This window comes from Leucoraja erinacea, chromosome 19 (genome assembly GCF_028641065.1).
Source record: "Leucoraja erinacea ecotype New England chromosome 19, Leri_hhj_1, whole genome shotgun sequence".
Lineage (NCBI taxonomy): Eukaryota > Metazoa > Chordata > Chondrichthyes > Rajiformes > Rajidae > Leucoraja > Leucoraja erinaceus.
In genome coordinates, this window is record NC_073395.1 from 7532717 (window position 1) to 7557721 (window position 25005).

The 25005-nt window shown below is 45.0% G+C and overlaps 1 protein-coding gene across 2 annotated transcripts; it reads right to left on the minus strand.

Annotated features, from left to right (window-relative positions):
* Positions 1 to 1061: 1061 nt before the first annotated feature.
* parvg (parvin, gamma) lies at positions 1062 to 23839 on the minus strand. 2 transcript variants are annotated; one of them, XM_055650208.1, is made up of 13 exons: positions 23516 to 23839; positions 21252 to 21345; positions 20683 to 20747; positions 18611 to 18713; positions 16066 to 16209; positions 14108 to 14223; positions 13243 to 13298; positions 12253 to 12278; positions 10846 to 10907; positions 10670 to 10738; positions 9823 to 9924; positions 7402 to 7474; positions 1062 to 1257 (listed from the first exon to the last, which is right to left on the minus strand). In XM_055650208.1, exons 2-13 carry the CDS (start codon positions 21328 to 21330, stop codon positions 1184 to 1186), a joined length of 969 nt encoding a protein of 322 aa, XP_055506183.1. In that variant the 5' UTR covers positions 21331 to 21345; positions 23516 to 23839; the 3' UTR covers positions 1062 to 1183. The 2 variants fall into 2 exon arrangements, with proteins under 2 accessions (XP_055506183.1, XP_055506184.1); XM_055650209.1 differs by having other exon boundaries at positions 21252 to 21392.
* Between the last annotated feature and the right edge of the window lie 1166 nt (positions 23840 to 25005).

Below are 25005 nucleotides of genomic sequence, written 5' to 3' on the forward strand. Positions count from 1 at the left end.
GCTAATCAGCTTCTTGTCTCTTGTCCTCATAGCAACAAAATGGGAATTAAATAAAAAACATATCCAATTTAACAATATTAGTCCTGCACAATTAAACACAGATCTCTGCCTCAGAGGGCGGTGGGGTCAGGTTATCTGGATGCTTTCAGGAGAGAGCTAGATAGGGCTCTTAAAAATAGTGGAGTCAGGGGATATGGGGAGAAGGCAGGAACGGGGTACTGATTGGGGATGATCAGCCATGATCGCATTGAATGGCGGTGCTGGCTCGAAGGGCCGAATGGCATCCTCCTCCACCAATTGTCTATTATCTCCGTCTTGCTTGTTCCTTTTGGACTTCACACAGAGGGAATAATCTGCCAGGCAGGATGAGAGATTAATTACAAAGCAGCAATGTGAAGCTTGTGTAATGAATGTTGATCAGCACACTAGATACCAACAAAGACAAGATAACAATGCAGGAAACATGAATGTTCAGCACTCCTTCACAAGGCTACATATTTCTGTACAAGATCTCAGAACAGGATTTCCACGCTGCCATTGTATGCCATCCCAGGGAGGATATTAACACCGACAATTTATTAACCATCACAAGTTACTGCAGTACTTGGTTGCAATGGTTTGCCATTTGGAATATTGACTCATTACAGGGTCAACTTCAACTGCGCCGAAAGCCACCTTAAAACAACTGATTGTGCCCCTCAAAACGCATCGTCATTTATCCCTGGTTTCGGTGGTCACCAAACCAGTTGCAAGCAGTGTCATGGTGTCATAGAGTTTTACAGCGTGGAAACAGGCCCTTCGGCCCAACTTGCCCACACCGGCCAACATGTCCCAGCTACACTCGTCCCACCTGCCTGCATTTGGTCCACATGTTTCTTAAACAGTTTCTTAAACACTGCCTCAACTACCTCCTCTGGCAGCTTGCTCCATAAGGTCGGCGTGGACTCAGTGGGCTGAAGGGCCAGTTTCCGCGCTGTATCTCTAAACTAAACTAAAGCAAAAGATATGCTGCTGTTAATGTCAGCAAATTGTGCAAAGATAGGTAGACACTTGTTTGAATATTTGATGCAGAGCCACAAAGATGTTTATAGTATGTTACAAGAGAATTCCCTTTGGTTTCTGCCTCAGTCTGGTGACCTGGCTGCAGTTTTCATCGGTGCTGTCTGCAATCCTCTGCTGTCCGTCATTGGTCCTTGTACTTCGTAAACAAGCAATGCAAGATGCGGACGGTGGCTTTGAGGTCGACATTAACCACGTCTGTGGGGAGAAGGGACAACAGAGATCAGAGGCACAAACACAGACTCTGACCAATCCCATCCTCGGTTATCAGATCAATGAGAATCCCCCACTCAACAAACCAGCCCACATGGCTGAGAGACACACAAAATGCTGGAGATAAGACACAAAATGGAGGAAGAGCACCTCATATTTCGCTTGGGCAGCTTCCACGCCAGCGGTATGAACATTGACTTCTCTAACTTCAAGTAACCCTGCATCTCCATCCCTCCGCCCCTTCCCAGTTCTCGGACCAGTCCGACTGTCCTCGATGACATTCTAACTGTCTGCTTTGTTGTCACCTTCTCAAGATTCAAGATTCAAGAGAGTTCATTGTCATGTGTCCCAGATAGGACAATGACATTATCTATGGAGTGAAGGAAATAGGCAACGTTTCTGGACGAAACGTTGCCTATTTCCACTCCATAGATGCTGCTGCACCTGCTGAGTTTCTCCAGCATTTTTGTGTACCTTCGATTTTCCAGCATCTGCAGTTCCTTCTTAAACACAAAGGACAATAACATTCTTGCTTTGCTTCAGCACAACAGAATATTGCAGGGATAAATAAATAAAGAACAGATCAGTGTGTCCATCTACCATTGAATATATATATACACACACACACACATAAATAAGCATATAAAGTGCAATAGGCTTAAAGTTCAGATTTTTGTTCGAGTTGAGTTTAATAGCCTGATGGCTGTGGGGAAGCAGCTATTTCCTGAACCTGGATATTGCAGATTTCATGCTCCTGTACCTTCTACCTGAAGGCAGCGGGGAGATGAGTGTGTGGCCAGGATGGTGTGGGTCCTTGATGATGTTGGCAGCCTTTTTGAAGCTCCGAGCTAACAATGACCTATTCTACATTTTTGTTCTTACTATCTAACTTATCCAGGCCTTCCTAATTTTGTGTGCATAGAAACATAGATGCAGGAGGCGGCCATTCGGCCCTTCGAGCCAGCACCGCCATTTATTGTGATCATGGCTGATCGTCCCCAATCAATAACCCGTGCCTGCCTTCTCCCCATATCCCTTGATTCCACTAGCCCCTAGAGCTCTATCTACCTCTCTCTTAAATCCATCCAGTGACTTGGTCTCCACTGCCCTCTGTGGCAGGGAATTCCACAAATTCACAACTCTCTGGGTGAAAAAGTTTGTTCTCACCTCAGTCTTAAATGGCCTCCCCTTTATTCTAAGTCTGTGGCCCTATCGGGTCTTCCCTCATCCTTCAATGTTCCAAAGAAAACTACCCACGTTTGTCCTCCTCTTTATAGCGAATACACTCCGATCCAGGCCATCTACTCACAAGGTCGGAGTAATGGGCAAGTTGAGCCGAAGGGCCTGTTGCCACACGGCATTACTCTATGACTCTTAATTCCTCTGATATACATCTAACTAATGTCCTCCTATACATGCCACAGCCTGGTGACTGTCCTCTCCACCCTCTGACATCCATCCCATACCCTGGTGGCCACAACGTCACACAACACGTTGTTTAATAAAGAACTGCAGATGCTGGAACAATCGAAGGTAGATGGAAAATGCTGGTGAAAGTCAGCGGGTGGGGCTTCAGACTGAAGAAGGGTCTCGACCCGAAACTTTGCCTTTTCAGCGGGTGAGGCAGCATCTATCTTCCACTAAATATTATTCCCTTCATCCTGTACCTGCTCACTGCGGACAGCTTGATTGTAATCATGTGAAGTCTTTTCACCGACTTGATTGCACCCAACAAAAAGGCTTCTCACTGTACATCAGTACACGTGACAATAAAACAAAACTGTTTTGAGATGAAGGGAATACTGAGGAAACTGCCTGGAAACTGCAAAGTCCCGATGATGATGTTCCTCAAAGGAGACAAGATGATGCAATGATGCAGACAACTGCAAGGTAACTCTGAACAGAACTGTTCATGATGAACAGCACATCTGTTTGCTCGTGGAACTAGCAAATGCGCAATAATTTTTAAGAAGCTGAAACTGGCTCAAGTCAAGATATAATCAGAGATACCGGGTCATTCACACACAGGCCACATAAGTTCATAAGTGATATGGGCAGGATTAGGCCATTCGGCCCATCAAGTCGACTCCACCATTCAATCATGGCTGATCTATCTCTGTCTCTCCTAACCCCATTCTCCTGCCTTCTCCCCATAACCTCTGCCACCCGTACTAATCAAGAATCTACCCATCTCTGCCTTAAAAGTATCAGATTCAGATTCAAATTTATTGTCATTGTGCAGTGTACAGTACAGAGACAATGAAATGCAGTTAGCATCTCCCTAGAAGAGTGACATAGAATATGAGCAATAACTTGGCCTCCACAGCCTTCTGTGGCAATGAATTCCACAGATTCACCAACCCTCTGACTAAAGAAATTCCTCCCCATCTCCTTCCTAAAGGAAAGTCCTTTAATTCTGAGGCTGTGAACCTCTAGTCCTCGACTCTCCCACTAGTGGAAACATCCTCTCCACATCCACTCTACCCAAGCCTTGGCATGGCATCTTCTCCAGGCCTTTCACTATTCGGTAAATTTCAATGCGGGGTCCCCTCATCCTTCTAAACTCCAGCGAGTAGAGGTCACACGTCACCCGAATTATCATCTGGGTGACTTTAACCTTGAGGTACTTTGTTGTTCCATCTGACTGACTCCCTTGAAGAGTGCTCATTGAAGTGGAACTATGGATAGGTTGCCATGGCTGTCACTAATCCCTCCAGAATATGTCAATGCTGTAGACACAAATTGCTGGAGTAACTCAGTGTGACAGGGAGCATTTCTGGAGAGAAGGAATGGGCGACGTTTCGAGTCGGGACCCTCATATTAATTCTGCGCTGATTTGTGTCACGTACCGACCGAGCGCATATCTTGAAGCTACGGAGAGGGAATTACTAAATCAGTAAACAGGGCCAGGAATTGGTCAACATAGCCAACCCGAGGTGACATTGCAAGGTCGTTAGATTAATAGTTCACTCAAAATCTCTACGTTTGTAATGAATTGGTTGCATAGATCTGACATTGTCATCACAGTCCATCAGTGGCCATTAAAAAACACTGAAAGAGGATTAAAATGAACTGTATTTTATAAAATAAACCTTCCCCTGTCCGATATTCCATATTTAGTTGTTTAGTTTATGGATGCAGCGCGGAAACAGGCCCTTTGGCCCACCAAGTCCGCGCCGACCAGCACATTAACACTATCCTACACATCAGGGACAATTTACAATCTTTACCCAAGCCAATTAACCTACAAACCTGCACATCTTTGGAGTGTGGGAGGAAACTGGAGCACCCGGAGAAAACCCACGCGGTCACGGGGAAAGTGTGCAAACTCCATAGAGCCAGAGGCAGGTTCGGACTCGGGTCTCTGGTGCTGTAAGGCAGCAACTCTAACGCTGAGCCACTGTGCCACGTTGGGTTGTAAGCTCCCCCAGCAAAATATGAGGTGCTGTTCCTCCAGCTTGCATGTAACCTCACACTGGCAATGGAGGAGGCCCTGGACAGCAAGGCCGGTTTGGGAATGGGAAGAGGAGTTAGCGGTTTTTGGAGGAACAGCACCTCATATTTTGCTTGGGCAGCTGACAACCCAAACGTCACCCATTCCTTCTCTCCAGCGATGCTGCCTGTCCCACTGAGTTACTCCAGCAGTGTGTGTCCAACGTGGATGGCAACCGGATGATCCAGCCGGCCTCGGCTGACTTAGCGCAAGTGCTCGGCGAAACGATGGCCTAGTCTACGCATGGTCTTATCGATGACTGTGAAGTTAAATCTTCATAATGACACGGTAAGGGGCAGGATATGCAAAAATACAGAAAGCATTGGAACCACCAAGAATGATCAAGGTTTACAAGAATGATTCCAGGGATACATAGATATGGGGAGAAGGCAGGCACGGGTTATTGATTGGGGACGATCAACCATGATCACAATGAATGGAGGTGTTGGCTCGAAGGGCCGAATGGCCTCCTCGGCACCTATTTTCTATAAGTGGGTTAACCTATGATGAGCGTGTGACGGCACTGGGCCTGTACTCGCTGGAGTTTAGAAAAATGAGGGGGGGGGGGGGGCTCATTGAAACATACAGAATAGTGAAGGGTTTAGATAGAATGGATGTGGAGAGCTTGGAGAGTCTAGGACTAGAGGTTATAGCCTCAGAATTAAAGGATGTTCTTTTAGGAAGGAAATGAGGAGGAATTTCTTTAGTCAGAGGATGGTGAATTCTCTGTGGAATTCTTTGCCACAGAAGGCTGTGGAGGCCGTTAGTGGATATTTTTTAAGGCAGAGATAGATAGATTCTTGATTAGTATGGGGGTCAAGAGGTTATGGGGAGAAGGCAGGAGAATGGGGTTAGGAGGGAGAGATAGATCAGCCTTGATTGAATGGCGGAGAAGACTTGATGGGCCGAATGGCCGAATTCTTCTCCCATCACATGATCCTACGACTTATGAACCATTATAATTGGCAATGTTTCAAGAGAACTTATTTAATTACGGGCTAATAACGGGAAAATGGCTTATACTCAAATTCTGGAAAAACGCTCCTATACCAACAATAAATATGTGGATTTCAAATATGTTCGAAACACTACACCTGGAAGATGTAGTGTAGATGTACACCTGGAACACTACACGTGGAAAAGCTTTTCCCACTGAGAGTAGGGAAGATTCAAACAAGGGGACATGACATGAGAATTAATGGACTGAAGTTTAGGGGTAACATGAGGGGGAACTTCTTTACTCAGAGAGTGGTGGCTGTGTGGAATGAGCTTCCAGTGAAGGTGGTGGAGGCAGGTTCGTTTTTTATCATTTTAAAAATAAATTGGATAGTTATATGGATGATGGGAAGGGAATGGAGGGTTATGGTCTGAGCGCAGGTATATGGGACTAGGGGAGATTATGTGTTCGGCACGGACTAGAAGGGTCGAGATGGCCTGTTTCCGTGCTGTAATTGTTATATGGTTATATGGTTATGTGAGACTCCTCCTTGCAGGCAAAGCAGGCCACTTCCAAAAGACGTGGTCTGCATTTAATGATTTACTACAAGTATAAGGTGCAACAGTAATTTAAAAAATAAACGGTGCCAGGATCTGGTAATGGGGGGGGATGAAAGATATGAAGTTGGTATATCCCTTTTTGCGTGGTTTTTTATAATAGGGCGATTGTTTCTCTTTTCTAGGGTCTATTTCTTAACTTTCTTCTCTAACTCTAACTCTTTCTCTAATGGGCTTTTTTATTTCAACACTCTCGCACTATCACGACTCTTTCTCACTTTCTTCACTTCCTTTATTTCTATATTTCTTGAAGCTCAAAAAATGAAGGGGTGCAACAAATGTAATAAGATATATGTGGTGTGTATTACTGCAACTTATTGTACTTTTAATAAATAAAAAAAAAAAAAAATAAATAATAATAATAATTGGCAATGTAATAATATTAATACTGAACATAGCATTGCACGATCAGGCTCAAAAGAGTGAAAACGCCCATCCTTCTTTTCTCAATGTGAGTATAGAAGTTGGGATGTAATGTTAAAATTGTACAAGGCATTGGTGAGGCCAATTCTGGAGTATGGTGTACAATTTTGGTCGCCTAATTATAGGAAGGATGTCAACAAAATAGAGAGAGTACAGAGGAGATTTACTAGAATGTTGCCTGGGTTTCAGCAACTAAGTTACAGAGAAAGGTTGAACAAGTTAGGGCTTTATTCTTTGGAGCGCAGAAGGTTAAGGGGGGACTTGATAGAGGTTTTTTAAAATGATGAGAGGGATAGACAGAGTTGACGTGGAAAAGCTTTTCCCACTGAGAGTAGGGAAGATTCAAACAAGGGGACATGACATGAGACTTAAGGGACTGAAGTTTAGGGGTAACATGAGGGGGAACTTCTTTACTCAGAGAGTGGTAGCTGTGTGGAATGAGCTTCCAGTGAAGGTGGTGGGGGCAGGTTCGTTTTTATCATTTAAAAATAAATTGGATAGTTGTATGGATGGGAAGGGAATGGAGGGTTATGGTCTGAGCGCAGGTATATGGGACTAGGGGAGATTATGTGTTCGGCACGGACTAGAAGGGTCGAGATGGCCTCTTTCCGTGCTGTAATTGTTATATGGTTATATTATATGGTTTAATCGCCACTGACCTTGGGCATTGATGGGATAATTCAACAGTCCTCTGTCTTTAAGAAGCTCCAGCATGAAAGATACGTTGTGAAGCTGCGTTGAAGGAGAACAGATAATTAAAAAAACCCCGAGTACAAACACGCAGATGCCGGAAGTCCGAAACTAAATCAGGAGACGCTGGAGACACTCAGTGGGTCAGGCAGCATCCGCGGTGAGCGGAGCAGAGTGGCAATCAAAAGCAGGGCTCTTCCTGCTTTTGTTTAAACACAGGGGAGGGAAAGCTGCCAAGATTTCATTCAGGAGTTGCCGGAATAATTAATAGAGTTCAGCTTGAAACATTTGGATTGAATCCTGGCTGTTACACTGAGAGTTTTCGCAGAATTCATGAATAGTTTAATCACCCTGAATTCAATTCAGCCCAAGCAACTGAAGATCTGGGATTTGAGAGGCTCGTGAGGTAAGCAATTGTGAATCTAGATACCAAGAAACACATATACTTCACGCTGACGGAACACAAAAATGCTGGAGAAACTCAGCGGGTGCAGCAGCATCTATGGAGTGGAGGAAATAGGCAACGTTTCAGCCCGAATCCCGGAAGCAAATAGGCAACGTTTCAGCCCGAAACCCGGAAGGAAATAGGCAACGTTTCGGGCTGAAACCCGGAAGGGTTTCGGCCCGAAACGTTGCCTATTTCCTTCGCTCCATAGATGCTGCTGCATTTCTCCAGCATTTTTGTCTACCTTCGATTTTCCAGCATCTGCAGTTCCTTCTTAAATACTTCACACTGACTTTTAGTTTAGTTTCACAGTCTGAAGAAGGAACTCGACCCGAAACGTCATCCGTTCCTTCTCTCCAGAGATGATGTCTGACTCGCTGAGTTGCTTTTTGATGACCAACTTCCGTTTAAACCAGCATCTGCAGTTCCTTCCTACACATTTAGTTTAGTTTAGCGATACAGCGCGGAAACAGGCCCTTCGGCCCACCGAGTCTGCGCCGACCAGCGATCCCCGCACACTAACACTATCCTACACACGCTGGGGACAATTTACAATTATACCAAGCCAATCTACAAACATGTACATCTTTGCAGTGACTTCTTTGAAACCTTTATGCCATTGAAATGCAGGTAAGGTGGAGGGGTCACATTCAAACAAGCACCTACAATGAGTAAATTGGTAATGAGATTATGTTCACTCTGGGTGGTTGCAATAGGGTAGAGCTGCTGCCTCACAGTGCCTGAGACCCGGATTCGATCCTGACCTCGGGTGCTGTCCTTGTGGAGTTTGCATGTCCTCCCTGTGGGTTTACTCTGGGTGCCCCACTTTCCTCCCACATCCCAAGGACGTGCGGGTTTGTAGGTAAATTTGGCTGCTGCAAGTTCACAGGTACATGGATAGGACAGGTTTGGAGGGATATGGGCCAAACGTGGGCAGGTGGGGCTAGTGTTGATGGGACACGTCGGTCGGCGTGGGCAAGTTGGGCCTGTTTTCACACTGTAAGATTCTCTGACTCTAATCAAACATGGCTTGTGTATGCATCAGCCTCTGATTGGATAGTTATTGGATAGTTATATGGATGGGAAGGGAATGGAGGGTTATGGTCTGAGTGCAGGTATATGGGACTAGGGGAGAATATGTGTTCGGCACGGACTAGAAGGGTCGAGATGGCCTGTTTCCGTGCTGTAATTGTTATATGGTTATATGGTTATATGAGGGGGAACGTCTTTACTCAGAGAGTGGTGGCTGTGTGGAATGAGCTTCCAATGAAGGTGGTGGAGGCAGGTTCGTTTTTATCATTTAAAAATAAATTGGATAGTTATATGGACGAGAAAGGAATGGAGGGTTATGGTCTGAGTGCAGGTATATGGGACTAGGGGAGAATACGTGTTCGGCACGGACTAGAAGGGTCGAGATGGCCTGTTTCCGTGCTGTAATTGTTATATGGTTATATATGGTTGAGGAAGCTGCACTTCTATCCCTCACCACAAGGTGTCTGGTTGCAGAGATGAGCAGAAGGACAATGGCCTCCCCCCCCCCCCCCCACCCCACCAGACTGGGTTTGGAAGCTGACCATGTGTTTGGGAAGGAACTGCAGATGCTGGTTCAAACCGAATTCAGACACAAAATGCTGGAGTAACTCAGCGGGACAGGCAGCATCTCCGGAGAGTAGGAATGGGTGATGTTCCGGGTCCCGAAACGTCACCCATTCCTTCCCTCCGGAGACGCTGCCTGTCCCGCTGAGTTACTCCAGCATTTTGTGTCTGGCTGGGAAAACTGTCCAAGTGAATTATTCCATATGGAACCCCCTCATCGGGAGACCAGCGCAAAAACGGACAAACGATGAGGTTGTTCCTTCCATCTGGGCCGTTAAGTATTGAGACAGAAAGTCTCAAAGGACCATGGGCAGAGAGAGGGTGAGAGGGGCGATTGTTGTCAGCTCACCTTTTCTTTCTCGTCGGAGGGCCGTAAATAATATTCACTCAGATGAATGAAATATCCTTCCAGCTGTCCAATTAATAGAATCATTATCACTCCATTAGAGAACTGGCAAAAAATAAAGGCAGAAATAATTAAATTAGGACAGATCAAGTACTTTATTTTTAGATAATAAATCAATGATTCAGATGTGACAAAATTCTACTTGGATAGATATGAGCAAGCTGTGGAATCTCAAGGATATTAAGCAGTTTAGTTTGGAGGTACAACATAGAAACAAAGAAACATAGAAAATAGGTGCAGGAGTAGGCCATTCGGCCCTTCGAGCCTGCGCAGCCATTCAATATGATCATGGCTGATCATCCAACTCAGTATCCCGTACCTGCCTTCTCTCCATACCCCCTGATCCCTTTAGCCACAAGGGCCACATCTAACTCCCTCTTAAATATAGCCAATGACCTGGCCTCAACTACCTTCTGTGGCAGAGAGTTCCACAGATTCACCACTCTCTGTGTGAAAAATGTTTTTCTCATCTCAGTCCTAAAAGATTTCCCCCTTATCCTTAAACTGTGACCCCTTGTTCTGGACTTCCCCAACATCGGGAACAATCTTCCTGCATCTAGCCTGTCCAACCCTTTAAGAATTTTGTAAGTTTCCATAAGATCCCCCCTCAATCTTCTAAATTCTAGCGAGCACAAACCGAGTCTATTCCTCAGATTCCTCAGTCTAGATTCCTCAGATTGTCCCGAGTATGTGAATGTTAGGAGTTAATGAGTGGGGATCGCTGGTCGGCGCGGACTCGGCGGGCCTGTTTCCACGCTGTACCCCGAAACTAAAAACGAGACGTACAGACCTGAGCGCTAAAATCATTTACGGTCACACCAAGCTTCAGCAGATGCCTGTTGACAAAGTGAAGCAACGCCTAAAAGGGAAAACAAAAATGCAGTTCAACTCTGGACCAACTTTGGTTCGGCCAGTTCACCTGTCCCTCTCAAATCTGAAAACATAACAAAAGTGGAAACATAGTACCTGTTGCACCACCTTTACTTTGTCTGGGCCGAGTTTAAAGAGTTCATTAATGGTGTCCGCTTCTAAAAATTATAAAAGTAACTTTCAGAATAATAACACCACACCACATAAGTTCTTATTGCAAGAATTCTTATTGCCTCTTATGTGCAAAGTTTAGCTTTAAAAGTTCATTGAGTTTATTGTCACGTGTATCGAGGTACAGTGAAAAGCTTTGTGTTGCGTGCTATCCAGTCAGCGGAAAGAGTTTTGGAGATTCAGCGGGGATTCAGCGTGGAAACAGGCCCTTCGGCCCACCGAGTCCATGCCAACCCATTCACACTAGTTCTGTGTTATCCCATTTTTGCACAATTCACAGAGGACCAATTAACCTACAAACCCCTCGTGTCTATGGGATGTGGGCGAACGTGCACACAACACAAGTTCTTACTGCAAGATAATTCATATCGTTCAGATTTTGCTTTATCAGCATCGAAGCTACTTATTTGCAAAGCTTAGTTTAGTTTTGGAGATACAGCATGGAAACAGGCCCTTCGGCCCACCGAGTCCATGTCACCCATACTAATCAATTCATTTTAAAAATATGAACTAACTGATACTAAAACTGAATATTGAAGAATAATCCCGACAACAATGTACATTGATTTGTTTTCTTACCATCATAGAGTTTTAAGGTGAAGGGGAGAAGATTTAATAGGAATCTGAGGGGTAACCTTTTCGCACAAAGGGGGGTGGGTGTATTAACAAGCTGCCGGAGGAGGTTTGTGTGTTATCACATCTTCGAAAAAACAACGCAATAACAATAATGTTTTTACATACTCCGGTTGACATTTTTCCCCTCGTCCAAAATCTACTTACCTCTCTCTCCCCTATGTTTTTTATGTATTTTTTGTTTTATTTTTGTGGGTGTGTGTGTGGGGGGTTGGGGTGGGGAGTGGGAGGGGGGGAAAATTTAAAATCCTCCCTCACTCTCTCTCTGCCTCCCCTTCTCTCTTTCTCTCTCTGCCTTTCTCTCTTTCTCTGTCTGCCCCTCCCTATCTCTCTCTTTGGCCTCTCTCTCTCTACCCCCCCCCCCCCCCCCCCAGCCATGCCTGCGAGTTGGGGGCTATGTGTGAGTGGATAGGGGGGGGATGGGGTAAAAGGAGCAAATGAATAATATTAATATAATATCAAGCGGGGGTGTGGTTAGTGTGTGTGTGTGTGTGTAGTGTGTGGGGGGGGTTTCCGGTTAGTGTGTGTGTGTGTGTGTGTGTGGGGGGGGGGGGGGGGGATGATTGTGTGTGTGTGTGTGTGACGCCGCAGGCCTCCCCCCCCCCCCGCAACTGCCCGTTGAGGGGACGAGACCCAACGGGTCCCACTTGGTCTAGTATACCTCTAAACGTCAGAGTCAGTGAAATGTTCATATCTTACCTGATGCTTCATTTTGTTCTTCATTCCTATTCCAAAACAAAGTTTACAAATTAAAATCCAATTCAAGTTATTTCTGGTTTATGAACAAGACATAATTATTTTCAATCATTCTGGAGAGCAGTCATGCGCAGAATACACAACACCTGATACCTGTCCATACACCTGGAGTCATGTACAAAACATGTCCTGAAATATCCATGGAGGTTTAGTTAAGTTTAGTTTCGAGATACAGCGCAGAAACAGGGCCCTTCGGCCCACTAAGTCCGTGCCAACCAGGGATCCCCGTACACTAGCACTATCCTACACACACTAGGAACAATTGACTCATTTGCACCAAGCCAATTAGCCTGCAAACCTGTACGTCTTTGGAGTGTGGGAGGAAACCGGAGCATCCGGAGAAACCTCACGCAGGTCACGGGGAGAACGTACAAACTCCGTACAGACAGTCTGAAGAAGGGTCCCGACCCAAAAAGCCATCTGTTCATTTCCCTCCACATATGCTGCCTGACCTACTGAGTTCCTCCAGCACTTCGTTTTTAGCTGAAGCCCAACACAGATTCACTTTCACCTGTGGTGGCAAAATGTCACAGATTCACTTGTTACAAATAGATTGGTTTACACCCAGAGAAGAAATGATTCAAATCTCAAAACTCAAAGCGGAGGCAGGTCGATTTAAAAGCACCGACATGAACATAGATAATGGTGAAAACACTCAGTAGGTCAGACAGCGCCCATGTGGAGAGGAGAATTAACTCTGCAGACAAATGAACTTTTTTTACACTCGGGTTTGTCATTTCTCACTTCGAACATCCACATATTTATCCACACAAGTCTCGACCTGAAACCTCACCCACTCCTTCTCTCCGGAGATGCTGCCTGTCCCGCTGAGTTACTCCAGCATTTTGTGTCTATCTTCAAATATTTATAAGATTCTTCCCACATTAATGAAGCGGTATGATACCAAACAGAGCTTTTTTTTTTTTTTTTTACCTTTTCCCAGTGATACATTCCAAGTGTTTGGATGTTTTTATTCCTGTTTTGTCAACCTGGGAAACCAAGATTTAACAAACTTAAAATTTGAAGGAAAATAAAGTTGAATTGTTGTGGATCTGATTATTCATTTATTTTTAATTTATTAGAAGCAAATGTACAAAAATAGAACCAACGGCATATGAAACAATACAGTTATTGTACTGCTTTAACTTTAACTTTTTTTTTAGCTATTTTAACTTTTTAGCTTTAGTTGGATGAAAAGAAAGGAGAAAAAGCAAGAAAGAGAAAAAGTGAAATCGAATCCCTGGACTACCTAAGTGGTGTAAGCCAAAGAGTGCGTAAATGAAAGAAAGAAAGAGAGGAATAGAAGAAGAAAAAAAAGAAAAATAAAGGGACAAAAAGAAAAGAAAAAAAAGAAAAAAATGGTGATATACCAGCCTCGCATCCCTCCCCGACCCACCTCACCCAACCCGTAATTAGATTTAAATCCAAAATTGTGTTGTACCATATTATCCTTGTAATAAATCAATGATTGATGTCCATAACTTCGAAAAATGATCTGTTTTTTCTTGTGGATTTATACGTACGTTTCAAAATGCCTCCCTCCCACGGGAAAGAAATGAGCATCGGATAACATAGAAACATAGAAACATAGAAATTAGGTGCAGGAGTAGGCCATTCGGCCCTTCGAGCCTGCACCGCCATTCAATATGATCATGGCTGATCATCCAACTCAGTATCCCGTACCTGCCTTCTCTCCATACCCCCTGATCCCCTTGGCCACAAGGGCCACATCTAACTCCCTCTTAAATATAGCCAATGAATAAGCGATTAACTCAGTCTGTTTGGTTGCAATAGTTACCTCAAGAATTAGGGTTTCCAGGCACACGTTTTCTGGAAGGGGAATATTGGGTCTGAAATGCGTTGTGATGGCAACCAAGAGGTGTAACGTGGCTATCAGATCCTTGCTGTGGATCACTGAAAGTCAAAGAAAACAAAAAGAAGTTACCATAGAGAAAACCGGCAACCTTTAGTTGCAAGAGAACATTGTCTATGAATGTGTCAACAAGCCCCATGGCGTCTATCCATAGAAGTGTGAAGACAGCACATCTCCAGATTCAGTGACATTTCCTTCCCAAGATAGACACAAAAAGCTGGAATAACTCAGCGGGACAGGCAGCATCTCTGGAGAGAAGGAAGGGGTGTCGTTTCGGGTTGAGAACCTTCTTCGGAGGGCCAGTTTGACCCAAAACGTCACCCATTCCTTCTCTCCAGAGATGCTGCCTGTCCCGCTGAGTTACTCCAGCTTTTCCTGTCAATCTTTGGTCTAAACCGGCATCTGCAGTTCCTTTCCACACAGTATCTTCCCGGCTGCTATCAGGTAACTGAACCATCCTACCAACAACTAGAGAGCAGTAATGAACTACTATCTACCCCACTGGAGACCCTCGCACTATCTTTGATCGGACTTTATTGGCTTTATCTTGCATTAAACGTTATTCATGACATTCCCTTTATCGTTTCGCCGAACACCTCCCCTCAGTCCGCATTAACCAACCTGATCTCCCTGTGGCTCAGCACTTCAACTCCCCCTCCCATTCCGAATCCGACCTTTCTGTCCTGGGCCTCCTCCATTGCCAGAGTGAGCACCACCGGAAACTGGAGGAGCAGCACCTCATATTCCGCTTGGGCAGTCTGCATCCCGGTGGCCTGAACATTGACTTCTCCAGTTTCCGGTAGCCCTTGCTGTCTCCTCCCTTTCTCAGCTCTCCCACAGCCCTTTGGTTCCTCCTCTTCCTTTCTTCTTCCCGCCCCCATCCTGCATCAGTCTGAAGAAGGGTTTCGGCCCTGTCCCGCTGAGTTACTCCAGCATTTTGTGTCAATCTTCAATTTAAAATATATCGGTCTCAAATTTATTGTTTTCCTACCTAATTTACAAGCTATTGATCGCGATATAGATTTGAGACGAAGATTTTGTCGGATTGACTTGGTAATATTTTAATATCCTATCCATTGTCACTGTTTATGAATTTCCTTTTTGTGTGGCTTATCATCGTGAAAAATCTCGGTTCTGCGGCAAAACTTTCATTTGCATTTCACCTGGTTACGTTCAAACCCATTGTATTCAGGACTAGAGGGTGCGAGCTGCAGGGAGAGGATGAGCAGGCTGGGACTCTATTCCTTGGAGCGCAGGAGGACGAGGGGTGATCTTGCAGAGGTGTAAAAAATCACGAAAGGAATAAATCGGGTAAATACACAGAGTAGACAAAAGTGCTGGAGGAACTCAGCGGGTGCAGCAGCATCTATGGAGCGAAGGAAAAAGGCACCGTTTCTGAACTGAAGCCCGGAAGGAAATAGGCAACGTTTCGGGCCGAAACCCTTCCGGGTTTCGGCCCGAAACGTTGCCTTTTTCCTTCGCTCCATAGATGCTGCTGCACCCGCTGTGTTTCTCCAGCTTTTTTGTGTACCTGGGAAGAAACTGTCCCTGAATCCGGAGGTGTGCGTTTTCACACTTCTGTACTTCCTGCCTGATGGGAGAGGGGAGAGGGGAGAGTGACCAGGGGGTGTGACAGGTCCTTTGATTTTGCTGCTGGCCTTGCCGAGGCAGCATGAGGTGTAGGACGGAAGGAAGGTCGGATTGCTTGACGGATATTGTCCAAGTTGGGAAGTGGCGTCAATCTCACTGGGAAAGCAAGGGACCGCCATTAAGCATTGGACTTGGCATTATGTTCGGGCACGGGCGTTGTGGACAGTATGGCCCGTTCCTGTGCTGTACTCTTCTATGTTCTAATGGTCAGCATCTTCCCGCAATGCACATACGGTCTATGTTCCAGTTCCGATTGCCGTCCTCTGTAACTTGGAGAAGCTGGTTCACTCGACCCAACACAGCACCCAGCTTCTTTTTCTGTGCGTTGGCAGACAGAGCAATCTCTTCTACATCCAGCTTGACTTCACCCAAATGCACTAAAGGGGAGAGAAAAGAGCCTTTAGTAAAACAGCCAAAAGGGGCCACATAATCCAAATTTGATCTGAATCTGAAGAAGGGTTTCGGACCGAAACGTCGCCCATTTCCTTCGCTCCGTAGATGCTGCTGCACCCGCTGAGTTTCTCCAGCTTTTTTGTGTACCACCAAATTTTCATTCTGAGTTTGTTTGGGGTCAAGATTTAAAGTAAATCTTTGCCCAAAACAAAATCTTACATATTTACTGGAACAATAATAATAATAATAATAATAATAATAATAATCTTATTTATATAGCACATTTTTAGTCAACTTGCATTGACCCCAAAGTGCTTCACATAATTACATTACATTTACACACAGGCAAAGGTGGGTGAAGTGTCTTGCCTCAAGGACACAACGACAGTATGCACTCCAATTCGAACCGGCTACCTTCCGGTCGCCGGCCGAACACTTAGCCCATTGTGCCATCTGTCGTCCCACCATAAAAAAATTGCAGGGGTTAGTTTTGAAATGCAAGGTGGAAACAGGCGGCCCTTTGGCCCATCGCGTCCCTGCCGACCAGCAATCACCCAGACACTCGTTCTACCCTACACACTAGAGACAATTTACAGAAGCCAATTAACCTACAAACCTGTACGTCTTTGGAGTGTGGGAGGAAACCGGAGCACCCGGGGAATACCCACGCGGCCACAGGGAGACCGTACAAACCCCGTACAGACAGCACCCGTAGTCAGGATTGAACCCGGGTCTCTGGGGCCGAATGGCAGCAACTCTACCGCTGCGCCCGACGCTGGGATTACAAAACACAAATGAAGGCAGGAAACCCTGTGGTAAAAGGGAAACTATCAGGTAAGAAAAACCCTAGGTACACAAAATTGCTGGAGAAACTCAGCGGGTGCAGCAGCATCTATGGAGCGAAGGAAATAGGCAACGTTTCGGGCCGAAACCCTTCTTCAGACTGAAGAAAAACCCTGCCCTCTTCCCTCTTCTCATTATCCAGGCACCGATGCAGTGCTTACAGGTGAAACAGTGTTTCACTTGCACTACCTTCATCTCTGGTGTAATGCAATGAGCACTGACGTTGTGGTGTGCTCGACACTGCATGGAACGATTTGAGACCGGGTGGCCACTCTGCGGAGCGCCTTCGCCTCAATCCACACAGGCGGCCGTGAGCTTCTAGTCTCTCCGGCCCACTCCCACTCTGACCTCTCCCTCCTTGACCTTCTACATTGCTCCGATATCAGCCCAAGGAACAGCATTGCTTCCAGCCAGCACATTGTCAGCTTCCGGACTTCATACTTTATTTAATAATGTCAGCTAACCTCACCCTTTATTCCCTCTTTCTGCACTGATATGACTGTACTTTTCTCTCTTACTCTAAAAGCTGGGGGGGGGGGGGGAGGGGGGGGGGGGATTTAAGCAATCGATAACCTTGACAATTTAACTTCTGTCGCAGCCATTCCCTCTGTTCTCTCCACCCATTGCCCTACTTACTATGTGCCTGTGTTCTCTAGATTCCCATTCCGATGACACTAAACATTGACCAATTCCCTCTCCTCTCCAACTCACCTTCATAGAGTCTCCAGCATTCCCCCTTCATCTCAAACTTTGAATTCTTCTACTTAGCGCACTAATAACCTCAAATGACAAGTTAAAAGATATATTATTCCAGAAGGACAGTGATTTACACCGTGCAAAACACCTTGTATGATTCAGTAGTTTCAGTGTGGGTGGATGTCTTTCTAAAGCTACAAGACTTAATTGCTCTGCTTTCCTCAAATCAATGCTTGTTTACTTCTATCACGCCAGCATAACTTGTTCTTTACAAATGTTTATAGCTCCAGATTTCAATGTAGGGTAAACAGAGACTGAGGTGAATCAGAATTTAATCGTTGAATGGGTCACAAAGTACAAAACGGTTGGAAATTGCTGTTAATTTCAGAAAGATGGTATTGAACCTTTGGCCCTTCTCAAGATTAAATAGGTCAATGGAAGCTTGAGTGAGAGACAGACAGACAGACAGACAGACAGGCAGACAGACAGACAGACAGACAGACAGACACAGCCACAGACACACTTAATTTGAGATCATTTAAAGATGGAGAGAGAAAGCAATGGCTATCGAAAGTTAGAGAACTCAATGTCCATACCGCTGGGGTGCAAGCTACCCAGGTGAAATAGGAGGTGCAGATCCTCCAATTTGCGCTAGGCCTCACTCTGGCAATGGAGGAGGCCCAGGACAGAAAGGTCAGATTGAGCTGGGCCTCACTCAGTCCAATTTGCACTGGGCCTCACTCTGATATAATCCAGCCTGGCTTAAACCAGCAATCCACACAACTCTTGCAGGGATTAGCAGAACACAGTACATCATAACTTCAAATACAGGCTATTGGTGTTTACCTAACAGATGGTGCAGCACTAGTCCATCGTACAGGTCTTCCTCCAGCGACTGAACAACAATGTGGTCTTGCTTCAGTGTGGCATTGATCCAATCAATGAGAAACTGAGGAAAACATTGACAATTGGCACATGATCAAATCTATTGCATCTTTTAATTACATGATACAGTATCTGTCCCAACAAACTACAAATCACATCTCCACATAGTTAGTTAGAGTCACACAGCATGGATTCAAGCCCTTCAGCCCAACATACCCACACTGACCAACATGTCCCATCTACATTAGTCCCACCTGCCTGTGTTTTGCCCATATCCCTCTAAACCTGTCCTATCCATGTACCTGTCTCAATGTTTCTTAAACGTTGTGATAGTCCCTGCCTCAATTGCCTCCTCCGGCAGCTCGTTCCCTACATCCACCACCCTTTGACAATAATAAATAAATAAACAATAAACAATAGGTGCAGGAGTAGGCCATTCGGCCCTTCGAGCCAGCACCGCCATTCAATGGGATCATGGCTGATCATCCCCAATCAGTACCCCGTTCCTGCCTTCCCCCCATATCCCCTGACTCCGCTATCTTTAAGAGCACCATCTAGCTCTATCTATCCAGAGAACCGGCCTCCACTGCCCTCTGCGGCAGAGAATTCCACAGACTCACAACTCTCTGTGAGAAAAAGTGTTTCCTCGTCTCCGTTCTAAATGGCTTACCCCTTATTCTTAAACTGATTTAAGAATTAAGTCCTGGTTCTGGACTTCCCCAACATCGATAGCATGTTTCCTGCCTCTAGCGTGTCCAAACCCTAATAGGCCTTTTTCACGGGGCGACTTGACGCAAGATGTAGCCAGAGTGAAGTGGTCGTGGTCTAGCACGATGAAGTGGTCGTGGTCTAGCACGACCACTTTGTGCAAAAAATGTCACGCCTCAGGTTTGCATTAAACCTTGACCTCGCTCACCTTAAACCTTTGCCCTCTTGTTCTTGATCTTCCATTAATTATCTCCACTAGACTTCATCAAGCTAACCCGCCTATAAGGTTGTGATCATTTTATCCTGTACCTTCTTCTTCCTACTCAACATGGAGCTGAAAATGGCTGCAATTCGTTGCATCTCAAGCATTTAATGGAAACACAACTTAAGATTTTAGACAAGGGTGAAGATCAATTGGCGGCTCAAGTTAGGAGGTGTGGGCACATTGGGCAAAGGCCTGTTGGCCAGGCAAAAGGGGTGTAAGCTATGGTTTGCGCATGGTCGGGGGATGATTATAGCAGCAATCAAGGAGCTCGCAGTCTCGGGTAAGTGACTGACGTCTGGAGGCGCCAAAAGCCGCACGATATTCAACTAGCAGTGAGGAATGTGGAGGAGTCACTGTGGTGGATGTTTATGTTAAAATGCATTTTGTGTGTTCTGTTGCTTTTTATTGGTATGACTACCAGGCAACAGCCTCGCAGCAGCAACATTTTTGTGTTCGAGGACTAAACGTGTGTGTATAACTAACCTATAATGCCTGAATAAAGAAACAGTTTATTCACGATGTTTGGCGCCTCAACAACTTTAAAACTTTTTATAGAAGATTGCATTGGGTATCACTGTCATGCTCTAGTTTGGTATAGTTTAGAGATATAGTGCAGAATCAGGCCCTTCGGCCCATCGAGTCAGCGCCGACCAGCGATCCCTGTCACACCAGCATGCAATTACACACTAGGGAATATTTACAATTTTTACCGAGGCCAATTAACCTACAAACCTGTACGTACGTCTCTGGAATGTGGGAGGAAACCGGAGATCCCGGAGAAAACCCACGCAGGTGACGGGGAGAACGTACAAACTCCGTACAGACAGCGCCCGTGATCAGGATCAATCCCGGGGTTTCTGCCGCTGTGAGGCAGCAACTCTACCACTGCGTCACTGTGCCAACCAGGATTAGATGGATTGCTGACATTTCAAAAGAGAAACAGCATCCTTTAATTAAGTGTCAAACTATCTGGGTCAAATCAAAAGGGAGGCGGGAATGTGATTTTCAGCAGTTGCAACCATTAGACAACGGAGACGCAAGTAAGGATTTAAGTTTCCACCGTCATTAATTCTTCCAACTGTTGGCTCTTCAGCGAGGAAGGCTGTATAACCTTTCTTCTTTCACCTGTAAAAATCAAAAGAAAAATATGTGATAGGAGTAGAATAAGGCCATTCGGCCCATCAAGTCGACTCCACCATTCAATCATGGCTGATCTATCTCTTCCTCCTAACCCCATTCTCCTGCCTTCTTCCCATAACCTCTGACACCCATACTAATCAAGAATCTATCTATCCCTGCCATAAAAATATCCGCTGACTTGGCCTCCACAGCCTTCTGTGGCAAAGAATTCCACAGATTCACCACCCACTGACTAAAGAAATTTCTCCTCATCTCCTTCCCTCAAGAACGTCCTTTGAAATAAAATATAAAAAACGTCCAATATAAAGGTAAATGTGTACAAAATCATGAGAGGAATAGATTGGGTAGATGCACAGACTTTCTTGCACAGAGTAGGGGAATTGTGGACCAGAGGACATAGGTTTGAGGTGAAGGGGAAAAGATTTAGTAGGAATCTGAGGGGTAACTTTATTGTACCGGGGGGAAGAATATTGCAAAAGCAGTACCAACCGAGAGGAATTTCAATTTTGGTAGACTCTTTGGTAAATTCTTCAATGTCAGCAACAAGGTTCGGAAGCGCGGAATCCATATTACCGGGCTCCACCTGCAGGCACAAGTATATCAATGAAGCTTTGGACCAGAGAAGGTTTTCTAGATCAAAGGGAGATGAGAGAAAATTGGTTCAGTTGTTCTGACAGCGAGTCTCTGCACGCAAGTCAAACACAGATTCACAGCTCAATTCTGATGAAAGATTATTGATGTCAGATGTTAACACCCTCCCCTCAGATGCTGCTTGGCCTGCTGAGAGCGATCGGCATTTTGTTTTCATAAGTGGTTAGACTCAGTTGATATCCAACATGACAAAAACGCTGAAGATAGACGCAAAATGCTGGAGTAACTCAGCGGGAGTGGCAGCATCTCCGGAGAAAAGGAATAAGTGACGTTTCGGGTCGAGGCCCTTCCTCAGACCAAAATGCCTCCATTTGAACTTGCTTTTACATTTTCTGTGTTATTGCATGCAAGATTTGAAAAGGTATCTTTACTTGATGATTCAATTGGACTTCATTGTCTCATGTACCTAGATACAGTGAAATTATTCGCCAAGAGCATCGCCAAGGACTGCTCTCACCCCAACCATGGACTGTTTACCCTCCTACCATCCGGGAGGCGCTACAGGTCTCTCCGTTGCCGAACCAGCAGGTCGAGGAACAGCTTCTTCCCGGCGGCTGTCACTCTACTCAACAACGTACCTCGGTGACTGCCAATCACCACCCCCCCCGGACACTTATTATTATTTATTCAAATCATTTGCTATGTTGCTCTTCCAGGGAGATGCTAAATGCATTTTGTTGTCTCTGTACTGTACACTGACAATGACAATTAAAATTGAATCTGAATCTGAATTCTTGTGTACCTTCTGGTAAAACTCATACAGCAGAATTCACCTGGGCAATACACAAAGAGTCGCCATGTTTCTGGATACAATTCAGGTTCAGGTTCATAATGAATAAAGTCTTGTTTATTTACATGTGGTCCTCCTTGGGCGATGACATGCTGGATGGAAGGATGGGTGGCCGGACGCTGGCGTGGCCTTTGCTTTGGTGAGGGGCGTCTCAAATCAAGGATCACAGCTATAAAAACATTGGGTCAGCTATTCAACACTGGAGGTGAGAAGAAATGTCCGCAGCCAAGCGGTGGCGATTCTTTGGACTTCACTCTCTGCAGATATTTGTGGAGGTTGCAAGTCGCTCATTCAAGGCATAGATCGACAGGTTTTTGGATATTGAGGAATTATAGGCTTTGACATTAGTGCAGGAATATTGCATTGAGATAAAGGAGGGCCTAGCGTGGGATACTTTGTAACGTTGTTGGCGCCCTTTATGTGGCCACTCTTTGCATACCTTGACTCGTCACGTGCCAATAAAGTATCGTTGATTCATTCATTCATTCATTCATTCATTCATTCAGGGTGATTTTATCGAAAGGGGAGCAGTGTAAAAGGGCAGATACAAAACCTGGAGAGATGATAGCTTATAAAACATTATAAACATAGGCATCTTTTCCTAATAGTTCTTTTATTGCACTGTTCCCAGTATTATGCAGAAAATGTAAGGTGCATTAGTTTTGTGGTTTTTGGACCTCTGTAAATAAACTTCAGAGACCTGTTGGAGGGACAGATTCACGTTGTTGAACATTGCATGATTTCGTTACACAAAGTACTTAACAAAAGGGCTTCGAAAACTGCAATTAGTTTAGAGATATAGAGTAGAAACAGGCCCTTTGGATGCTGAGTTCACACTGTCTCTGGAGTGTGGGAGTAAACCGGAGCACCCGGAGAAAACCCCCCCACCGCGGTCACAAGGAGAAGGTGAAAAACTCCACAAGGACAGCACCTGTGGTCGGGATCGAACTGGGGCCTCTGGCGCTGTGAGGCAGCAATTCTACCACTGCGCCACCGTGCCACCCCAAGACACTTACCAAAGCCATTTTCCTTCTTGCGTATGGCGTGCACAGCCGAAAGTTGTAGGACAACTTGTTCTATTTGATCTTACTTGATTGAGCACACTGGGTTGATTGCATTCGTCGAAACAGGGCGGACCACGTGAAGGTTGCAACTTCCACCCCACCAAAGCCGTTGATGATAGTGTATAGAAAAGTTGGTGCTAATACAAGGGCACAAACCTAAGACCAATCTTAAAAGCTTTTAATATAAAAATAATGCGCCATGCGTTGTTGAGCACACATGCATAACACACAGTATTGCTAAAACTTACCGTTGATGTTGTCTAGCTATTTGGAGTTCCGATCGTTTTCAGGGGAGCTGCTCCTTAGAATTCTGCACCATCAGAAACAACTGGCCGCCTTCCTCACTGAAAACCGCCTCGTCCCTGTACATAAAGGGGAAATGAACTTTGTGGTAATAAAATATTTAACCTTGTCCTTTTAATTCTTGCAGAGAACTTTAAGAGGCTGATGGTCACAAGTCTAGTCGCACACCGTATAAAGTGATGAATAAAGATGAGCAAAGAAAATTATTATTTTTTTTGATATCTTTGCAATTTCTTCTTTGTTCTTTGTGGGTTTAAACTGGAAGTCGCACAGAGATCTGTGTAACGGAAATGATATCATGGCTGTTCATGGCACTGGGCACCTACTGTTGCAAAAGAACTTGCGAAGAGGAGAGGGGAAGTAGCTGAATGACTAAGCAACTGAAAAGTTTCATTTATGATCGCATAAAATGTCTCAGAGGGAAAGATTAAAAGTTGAAGTGCACAAAAATGTGCATGTTGACTAATATTACAGTGAAGGTAATTCTTGATGATGTCAATTTAGCCGTGCTGGAGCTACTTGCAAATTGAAGAGTTTTGCCATCTAAATTGGATACACCCACTCCCTTCTAATCAAATCTATCAGCTGCCAGCGGAGTTGGTTTCATCCGGTGTGGTGACGTCTGCAGATAAGTTGATTCTGAACGTTACTACTTTTTATGGGTTTTTTTAAATCGTGGGGAAAACAATCTTGCTTCGTAGTTTAGTACGGTTTAGAGATACAGTGTGGAAACAGGCCCCTTGGCCCACCGAGTCCACGCCGACCAATGATCTCTGTGCACTAGCACTATCCTACGCACACTAGAGACAATTTACAATCTTTGCCGAAGCCAATTAACCTACAAACCTGTACGTCTTTGGAGTAAGTGTGGGAAGAAACCAGAGCAAACCCACGCCGGTCACACGGGAGAATGTACAAACTCCATACAGACAGCGCCCGAGGTCAGGATCGAACCCGGGTCTTGGCGCTGTGAGGCAGCAACTCTACCGCAGCGCCACCGTGCCCCCCTCAGTACCAAAGGAATTTACAGTACCTGGGGACAGATGTGTTTTTACTTTTAGCAGCCAATCTCAAAGCTAAGTGTTAAATGTCAATTTAGTCAGTTTAGCTCAAGTTGAGCTCTTTCTGTTTGACTTGTCTTCATACCTATAACTAGTGTAGTTGGTAGTTAGAAAACACTCACATTCCTTCAACCATTCTTGAATCAAACCAAAATGCACTGATTGAACCCAATTTCAGTTTCCTTTTAATAGTCCCCAATGATTTAGAGTTTGTTCATGGGATACATGTTTGCAGCATATTAATGGCAAAAAGCAAATCTAAATTTGGTGGGAATACATTAAAGAATCCACCAAATGGTTTGTGTTCTGGAAAACTGTGGCTGAAAAGACACTCCATAATCTATTTAGATTTTTTTTCTTTCTACTCATTTGTA

What these genes read in the sequence shown, in the direction of transcription:
- parvg (XM_055650208.1), bottom strand. Translation starts at nt 21,330, where the DNA reads ATGGATTCCGCGCTTCCGAACCTTGTTGCTGACATTGAAGAATTTACC. An exon ending in GAATGTATCACTGGGAAAAG is followed by an intron (nt 12,279 to 13,242) that starts GTAAAAAAAAAA and finishes GTTTTGGAATAG; the next exon opens with GAATGAAGAACAAAATGAAG. An exon ending in CCTCCGACGAGAAAGAAAAG is followed by an intron (nt 7,475 to 9,822) that starts GTGAGCTGACAA and finishes CCTTCAACGCAG; the next exon opens with CTTCACAACGTATCTTTCAT.